An 8,454-nucleotide genomic window follows, 5' to 3' on the forward strand; every position below is an offset into this window, starting at 1 on the left:
GTGCCACGGAGATAGTCGTGCTCCACTTTCACCACCGTCAGAACATTTCTCCAAAGCTATCAGCGCGAAGAAAAAAAGCAACACACCACTCATGAGAGGGCTCGAACCTCCAACCTTTTGTTTAACAGCTGATCGCGCCAGCCAATTTCGCCACGGAGCCATTCGTCCTCATCTCTCATCACGGTCAGAACATTTCTACAAAGCTATCAGCGCAAAGAAAAAAAGCGACACACTGCTCCCGGGAGGGCTCGAACCTCCAACCTTTCAGTTAACCGTTGATCGCGCTAGCCAATTCTTCCAAGGAAACAGTCGTGCTCCACTCTCACCACCGTCAGAACATTTCTCCAAAGCTATCAGCGCAAAGAAAAAAAAGAGACACACCGCTCTCCTGAGGGCTCGAACCTCCAAACTTTTGGTTAACAGCCGAACGCGCTAGGCCATTCCGTCACGGAGATAGTCGTGTTCCACTCTCACCACCGTCAGAACATTTCTTCATAGCTGTCAGCGCAAAGAAAAAAGAGACACACTGCTCTCGGGAGGACTCGAACCTCCAACCTTTTGGTTAACAGCTGAACGCGCTAGCCAATTGCGCCAAGGAGGTAGTCGTGCTCTACTTTCACCACAGTCAGAACATTTCTCCAAAGCTACCAGCGCAAATAAAAAAAACGACACACCGTTCCCGGGAGGGCTCGAACCTTCAACCTTTCGGTGAACAGCCGACCGCGCTAACCAATAGCGCCACGGAGACAGTCGTGCTCATCACACACCACGGTCAGAACATTTCTCCAAAGCTAGAAGCGCAAATAAAAAAACGACACACCGTTCCCGGGAGGGCTCGAACCTCCAGCCTTTCGGTTAACAGCCGATCGCGCTAGCCAATTGCGTCACAAAGACAGTCATGCTCCACTCTCACCATGGTCAGAACATTTCTCCAAAGGTATCAGCGCAAAGAAAAAAAAGCGACACACCACTCTAGGCAGGGCTCGAACCTCCAAACTTTTGTGTTAACTGCCGATCGTGCTAGCCAAATGCGCCACGTAGACAGTCGTGCTCTACTCTCAACACCGTCAGAACATTTCTCCATAGCTGTCAGCGCAAAGAAAAAAGAGACACACCGCTTTCTGGAGGGCTCGAACTTCCAACCTTTTGGTTAACTGCTGAACGCGCTAGCCAATTGCGCCAAGGAGATAAACGTGCTCTACTCTCACCACCGTCAGAACATTTCTCGAAAGCTATCAGCGCAAAGAAAAAAAGTGACACACTGCTCCTGGGAGGGCTCGAACCTCCAACCTTTCAGTTAACAGTTGATTGCACTAGCCAAATCTGCCACGGAAACAGTCGTGCTCCACTCTCACCCCCATCAGAATACTCCTCGAAAGCTATCAGCGCCAAGAAAAAAAAGACACTTCGCTCTCCGGAGGGCTCGAACCTCCAACCTTTTAGTTAACGGCCGAACGCGCTAGCCAATTGCGTCACGGAGATAGTCGTGCTCCACTCTCACCACCCGCAGAACGTTTCTCCAAAGCTATCAGCGCAAAGAGAAAAAGAAACACACCGCTCTAGGGAGGGTTCGAACCTCCAACCTTTTGGTTAACAGCCGACTGCGCTAGCCAATTGCGCCACGGAGACTTTTTTTTTTTTCTTTATTGCCGGCTTCGCACAAAAGAAATACAATTTACGATCACATTTAAACAAGTTTAAAAAACACCAGCCTGGCTGTGACTGGTTTCATTTAAAACTGCTTCATTGTAGCCAACACATTCAACAAAGACACCCATTCGGGTCTTTCTTCTCTGGAAGATAACACGTCTCTTATGTATACAATACTTTCCGTGAAGTATTCATGCGCACATCGGGCATCTTTATCTACGTGTCTTACTGCCATTCTAGTTCGCCACACGCTGTGAAGCACAAGCAACATAAACATATCATAAGGCACACCATCCTCATTTTCTACAGCCAAGAATCTAATACCGTGTGGTGTGATAGGCAAGTCCTTTTTCAAAGTACGCTGCAGAATGTCCCACAGAAAAACAGCATCCCAGCAATCAAGAAAAATGTGGTTGACAGTCTCGGGTTTCTTACAGATAAGGCAGTCCATCGACCACGGAACAAAGAAACCCTTTTCTTGTAACCATGGTTTTACGGGCAATGTTCCGCTGTGCAGCTGAAAAAAAAATGTCTTTGCACTTGCGCGTACGGTCATCATTTTCACTCTCTTCAATACGTCACGTTCAGCACCAACCTGGTATACTGATCTGTAGATAGGCTGAGGCAGCATTACGTCACGTAAATCTCTGTAAAGACGTTTTCTCTTTACAACAGATAAATATTCCATTGAAAATCTCACTTTCAGTATTTCATATGCCATTATAACTTCTCTTAAATATCCGCGTAGGTTACATTTCACAGACATACTTGATACCACATAATCAGGAATCTTATTAGAAAGTACAATTTGTAGAAATGTTCTCACAAACGGGTTACATTGGTCGCGTAAAAAAATATATCTAGACACAATTTGCTTGAGGAAGAGGTGAGCCAATCCTAAACCGCCATTTCTTAGTGAATGAAATAAGTTTGTTCGACTCGTACGCTCCCAAACCGACCCCCAAACAAACACAGCTAAGACTCGATGCAATTTCTGCACATTTGCTCTTGACATAAATAGGAACTGCAGAACATACCATACTTTGCAAACAATGAACCAATTGCATGCAGTCGCTCTAGAAAACATAGAAAGTTCCCTACCACCCCAGTTTCTTGTCTTCTCACGAGTGCTCTCACATATCTCTTTCCAGTAATCATCCGTGTTTTTGTAATGCTGGAGGGGTACTCCGAGATACTTCGTCGGTACAAGTGACCAGTTCATATTTGCAAAGTTTTGTGGGGTGGTCTCCCAAGAACCATGCCACAAGCCTAGGCATTTGTCCCAGTTTACTGCACTGCCTGTCATCTTGCAAAAAAAGGCCACATGACGTATCACTTCACTGACACTTTCCTTATCGCTACAAAACACGGCGATATCGTCGGCATATGTTAGCATTTTAACTTCACTGTTCATTAGCTGATACCCTTTTATTGTTTCATTGCTAATAATCTTCATGCAGAAAGGTTCCATATATATTGCAAATAATAAAGCCGAAATGGGATCACCTTGCCGCACACCGTTTGTCACTTGAAAGCTTTCAGTAAGTCGCCCATTAATTACAATACTCGTAAAGCACTCTCTATAGGCCATTTTTACCCCGTCCAAAATGACAGACCCTACATTAACATATTCTAATATCAAAAAAAGGATATCATGATTTACACGGTCAAAGGCTTTTTCCAGATCTAATTGCAACATTGCAACCTTGCTACCAAACACATCGCAACTCTCCAGCACGCTTCTCGCTACATGAACATTTGTATTTATTGTGCGTCCTTTTATACCACAAGTCTGGTGTGGTCCAACTAGTATTTTCATCATCCTTTGCAACCTGCCTGCAAGAACCTTCATAAACACTTTATAGTCTGTGTTGGCTAAACTGATTGGTCGGTACGACTTGACGGACAATAATTTTTTGGGGTCGTCAGTTTTCGGTATGAGTATTACGTGCGTCTTTTTAAATGAGCCGGGCAGAACCTTTAATCTTATAGCCTCCGTGAAGACACGATGTAAGGCAACAGAAATAACACCTTTAAAAGTCTTGTACAATGCGGCACCAAATCCATCAGGTCCCGGTGCTTTGCCAGCCGCTAGGTCATCAATAGCCTTTTCTATTTCGGACACTTCAATCGCTATCTCCAGCTGCTCTCTCTCGTTATCAGAGAGCTTTGGTATCAAATGCAGAAACTGAGCCTCAAACCCTTCCTCTGCCTTCACTTTTCGGCCAAGTATGCCTCGGAAATATTCGACAAATACTTGCTCAATTGCTGTCGCTTCACGTACAATACCGCTATCAGTTGCAATCGCTTTGATTTCATTTCGCTTGGCGTATCTTTTTTCATCCCCAAGTGCACGCTTTGTTGGTGTTTCGCCGAGAGATAATTTTTCTGCACGTGCCCTTATCACCGCCCCTCTATATTTTTCAATGTCAATTGCCTCCAATTGGTTTTTAATCTGCCTTATTTCTTTTGTGTACTTTCCTGGCATTTTACTTTCTAGACTCAATGCGAAGTCTAACTGACATTGCAAATCTTTTTCTTTTTCCTTTTTGGCTCTATGTAACACACCGGATCTTTCTATGGCTTTCATCTTTGTTACCTCCTTAAAACGCTCCCAGGCTTCAATCACGTTCGCTTGAGGCTCAGCTAACATTTTGTTAATGGAATCCTGCACAGCTTCAACGAACAATTCATCTTTTAATAATAAGTCGTTTAATTTCCACACATCCCAGTTAAAGCGTGTCTTCTTCTGTTTATACCCTATAGTGAACATTACTAAACTGTGGTCACTGAAAGACACACTTTTTACTTCATAATTCGAACATACTCGCATTAACTCTACTGACACATAGGCTCTGTCTAGCCTCGCATGGCTTTCGTTCTGAAAGTGTGTGAAGTGCTCTTCTGCAGAGAGCACATCACCAACATCTTCGAGATGACAATCTTGTACAATAGTGCAGAGTAGCGTTGCACTTTGGTCTTTTATGGCTGCTTTTTTTGCTCTGTCCTGAGGGTTGCAAACACAATTAAAGTCGCCGAGCATAATGACAATCCTGCCACAGCTAAGAAAAGTCTGTAAATTCTCAAACAATAATTTACGTTCAACTTCTTTGTTCGGTGCGTAAACACAGACAACTCGCCATTTTTTATTATTATATGTAAAATCGCAAACTATGAATCTCCCAGTACTAGACACAGTTACAGTCTCCTCAACTATACCAATAGAATTTTTAAGGAACAGTGCACAACCCGCCGACATTCCAACGGCATGAGACACACACACATCGTACCGGGCTCTAAAAGGGGACACCATTCGGTCAGTCTGATCTTGCCCTTCAACTTTTGTTTCCTGAATGGCAATAACATCGAGATCACGTTCAAGCATCAAACGACTTAATTGATACTGCCTTCGTCGAGCGGCAAGTCCCCTGACATTGAGAGTCGCAACTCTCAATTCTGCTTCGACGCTCATAGCCATTAGGACGTGAATGGCCGTCCCGGCCACATGGTTCTCACCTCTGATACTCCTTTATCACCATCAGGTCCAAGGTTCGATATGGTCTGATAGGTCCCCTCTCTTTTGATCACAAAAGTAGAGCGCCGCGCACGTTTCACGCAGCACATTATGCACACTTCACCACTGCGCTCCATTTGTTGGTGCTTCCGCCGGGTCAATACTTGTGTCACTTAATCCAGACCCCCACCTTACGGGGGCTTTTGATCTGAAGGGGGCCCCGCTGAAGGCCCCTTCTGTTGATGATCTGTCAGTCGCTGATGCAACGTCTGCTGATTCGGCACTGGTTGCTGCTGCGGCGGTTGTGTCTGTTGCACCTGGGTTGGTGGGAGGTTCTCGGCTATTCGACGTTCGCTGAGGATGTTAGGTGCCGGTCTACGGCGCACGTTCATCGCCTTGGCCGGTGGTTCCTCCACTTCTTTCGTTGTAGCAGCCTTCTGGCCTTCCGCCTCTTCCCTGGGCCTTTTACATGTATTTGACGTGTCCATGTTTTCCGACATTTCTTCCTGTGCTGCAAGCGCCGTTATATCTTGTGTGTTCCTCGTGGATTGCACGTCTTTTGTAGAACCCTTGTCTTTGTTAAACGTCGTCTCAGCACCTGTGGGGCGTGGCGTAAGGGGCGTCAACTTGGGTTTCGGTTCCTCCCGACGCGCCCCTATCAGCTCTTCTGCTTCAGCCTCGTCCATGTGATGCTCGGAAAGTTCTTCGCCTCCCGCGGGCCCTGCTACACTTGCATATGTTCTCATACAGCCGCTCTCATTATGCCCAAAACGCCGACACACTGTACAACGTGGGGCTCGGCAATCCCTCCTAATATGACCTGTTCCGCGGCAACGCAGGCATAGCGGTGCTCTTCCCGCGACGACAACTAGCGTGAGGTCTCCGGCAATCCGCAACTGATGTGGGAGGTCATCCACCGTGAGGCCAGCTTTGAGCCTGATGCTCACCACTCGCGTCGAAGAGCCTTTGTCGGTGCATCCATACACGCGCCAGCGCTCTCGCACTATTTCGTTCACCTTGCCATAAGGAGCCAACGCTGCCCTCACCTCGTCGTCAGGAACGTTAAACAATAGCCAGTGTATCTTCAGCTTCGTATCCTGGTGGTTAGGGTCGATAGTGATACAGCGCTGGTTCTTCACCACAATGTCCCCAGCAGCGAGTATTCTCTTCTTGCCCTCCTCGTCCTTGAAAGTGATGGCCCAAACATGATTCATTTGGTACGCCCCCAAGGCAGCAACCTCGGGAAGCAAAGCCAAACGAATAAGAGCGTCCCTGAAATCCTCAACGCGATACGGCCGCGCCTTGATATCAGCGTGCAAAAAGACAGTATGCAGCGTTGAATCATTTGATGGCAGTCGGGGCAAAATAATCTGATAATCCTGTGACGATTCGTCCATGTTCCTGGTACCACGACCGAGCTGGGCCGTTGATGCCGCTCCGATATCGCCGGAGCTCATGCCGCCACGTCCGTACACTACGGTGGCCGGAAGTGGACATTGCGCCACGGAGACAGTCTTGCTCCACTCTCACCACCGTCAGAACATTTATACAAAGCTATCAGCGCAAAAAAAGAGACACACCGCTCTCGGGAGGGCTAGAACCTCCAACCTTTTGGTTAACAGCCGATCTTGCTAGCCAATCGCGCCACGTAGACAGTCGTGCTCTACTGTCACCACTATCAGAACATTTCTCCACAGCTGTCAGCGCAAAGAAAAAAGAGACACGGCGCTCTCGGGAGGGCTCGAACCTATAACCTTTTGGTTAACAGCTGAACGCGCTAGCCAATTGCGCCAAGGAGATAGTCGTGCTCTATTCTCACCACAGTCAGAACATTTCTCCAAAGCTACCAGCCCAAAGAAAAAAAAAGAGACACACCGCTCTCCTGAGGGCTCGAACCTCCAATTTTTTGGTTAACAGCCGAACGCGCTAGGCGACTCCGTCACGGAGATAGCCATGTTCCACTCTCACCACCGTCAGAACATTTCTTCATAGCTGTCAGCGCAAAGAAAAAAGAGACATACTGCTCTCGGGAGGGCTCGAACCTCCAACCTTTCGGTTAACAGCCGATCGCGCTAACCAATAGCGCCACGGAGACAGTCGTGCTCCACTGTCACCACGGTCAGAACATTTCTCCAAAGCTATCAGCGTGAAGAAAAAAAAGAAAGACACCGCTCTTGGGAGGGCTCAAACCTCCAACGTTTTGGTTAACAGCCGAACGTGCTAGCCGATTGCGCCACGGAGATATTCGTGCTCAACATTCACCACCATCAAACATATCTCCAAATCTATCAGCGCTAAGAAAAAAAGCGAAACACCGCTCATGGGAGGGCTCGAACCTCCAACGTTTTGGTTCACAGCCGAACGCGCTGGCCAATTGCGCCATAGAGATATTCGTGCTCCACTCTCACCACCGTCAGAAACTTTCTACAAAGCTATCAGCGCAAAGAAAAAAAGAGACACACCGCTCTCGGGAGGGCTTGAACCTCCAACCTTTTGGTTAACAGCTGATCGCGCTAGCCGATTGCGCCACGGAGATAGTCGTGCTCCACTCTCACCACCGTCAGAACATTTCTCCAAAGCTATCAGCGCAAAGAATGAAGCAACACACCACTCATGGGAGGGCTCGAACCTCCAACCTTTTGGTTAACAGCTGATCGCGCTAGCCAATTGCGCCACGGAGACAGTCGTGCTCATCTCTCACCACGGTCAGAACATTTCTACAAAGCTATCAGCGCAAAGAAAAAAAGCGACACGCTGCTCCCGGGAGGGCTCGAACCTCCAACCTTTCAGTTAACCGTTGATCGCGCTAGCCAATTCTTCCAAGGAAACAGTCGTGCTCCACTCTCACTACCATCAGAACATTTCTCCAAAGCTATCAGCTTAAAGAAAAAAAGAGACACACCGCTCTCCTGAGGGCTCGAACCTCCAAACTTTTGGTTAACAGCCGAACGCGCTAGGCAATTGCGCCACGTAGACAGTCGTGCTCTACTCTCACCACTGTCAGAACATTTCTTCATAGTTGTCAGCGCAAAGAAAAAAGAGACACACCGCTCTCGGGAGGGCTCGAACCTCCAAAATTTTGGTTAACAGCTGAACACGCTAGCCAATTGCGCCAAGGAGGTAGTCGTGCTCTACTTTCACCACGGTCAGAACATATCTGCAAAGCTATCAGCGCAAATAAAAAAAAACGACACACTGCTCCCGGGAGGGCTCGAACCTCCAAACTTTTGGTTAACAGCCGATCGCGCTAGCCAATAGCGCCACGCAGACAGTCGTGCTCCACTGTCACC

At 47.5% G+C, this 8,454-nt stretch overlaps 2 protein-coding genes across 2 annotated transcripts; both read right to left on the minus strand.

Moving 5' to 3' along the window:
- Positions 1 to 1,732: 1,732 nt before the first annotated feature.
- Positions 1,733 to 2,950, minus strand: LOC142814073 (uncharacterized). Its single transcript, XM_075892011.1, has one exon. The coding sequence runs from the start codon at positions 2,870 to 2,872 to the stop codon at positions 1,733 to 1,735; it is 1,140 nt and encodes a 379-aa protein (XP_075748126.1). The 5' UTR covers positions 2,873 to 2,950.
- A 1,377-nt stretch (positions 2,951 to 4,327) lies between these two features.
- Positions 4,328 to 6,628, minus strand: LOC119183744 (uncharacterized). The gene has a single exon (XM_075892012.1). The coding sequence runs from the start codon at positions 6,619 to 6,621 to the stop codon at positions 5,356 to 5,358; it is 1,266 nt and encodes a 421-aa protein (XP_075748127.1). The 5' UTR covers positions 6,622 to 6,628; the 3' UTR covers positions 4,328 to 5,355.
- Between the last annotated feature and the right edge of the window lie 1,826 nt (positions 6,629 to 8,454).

This window comes from Rhipicephalus microplus, chromosome 4 (assembly GCF_043290135.1).
Source record: "Rhipicephalus microplus isolate Deutch F79 chromosome 4, USDA_Rmic, whole genome shotgun sequence".
NCBI classification, from domain to species: Eukaryota; Metazoa; Arthropoda; class Arachnida; order Ixodida; family Ixodidae; genus Rhipicephalus; species Rhipicephalus microplus.

What these genes read in the sequence shown, in the direction of transcription:
- LOC142814073 (XM_075892011.1), bottom strand. Translation starts at nt 2,872, where the DNA reads ATGAACTGGTCACTTGTACCGACGAAGTATCTCGGAGTACCCCTCCAG.
- LOC119183744 (XM_075892012.1), bottom strand. Translation starts at nt 6,621, where the DNA reads ATGAGCTCCGGCGATATCGGAGCGGCATCAACGGCCCAGCTCGGTCGT.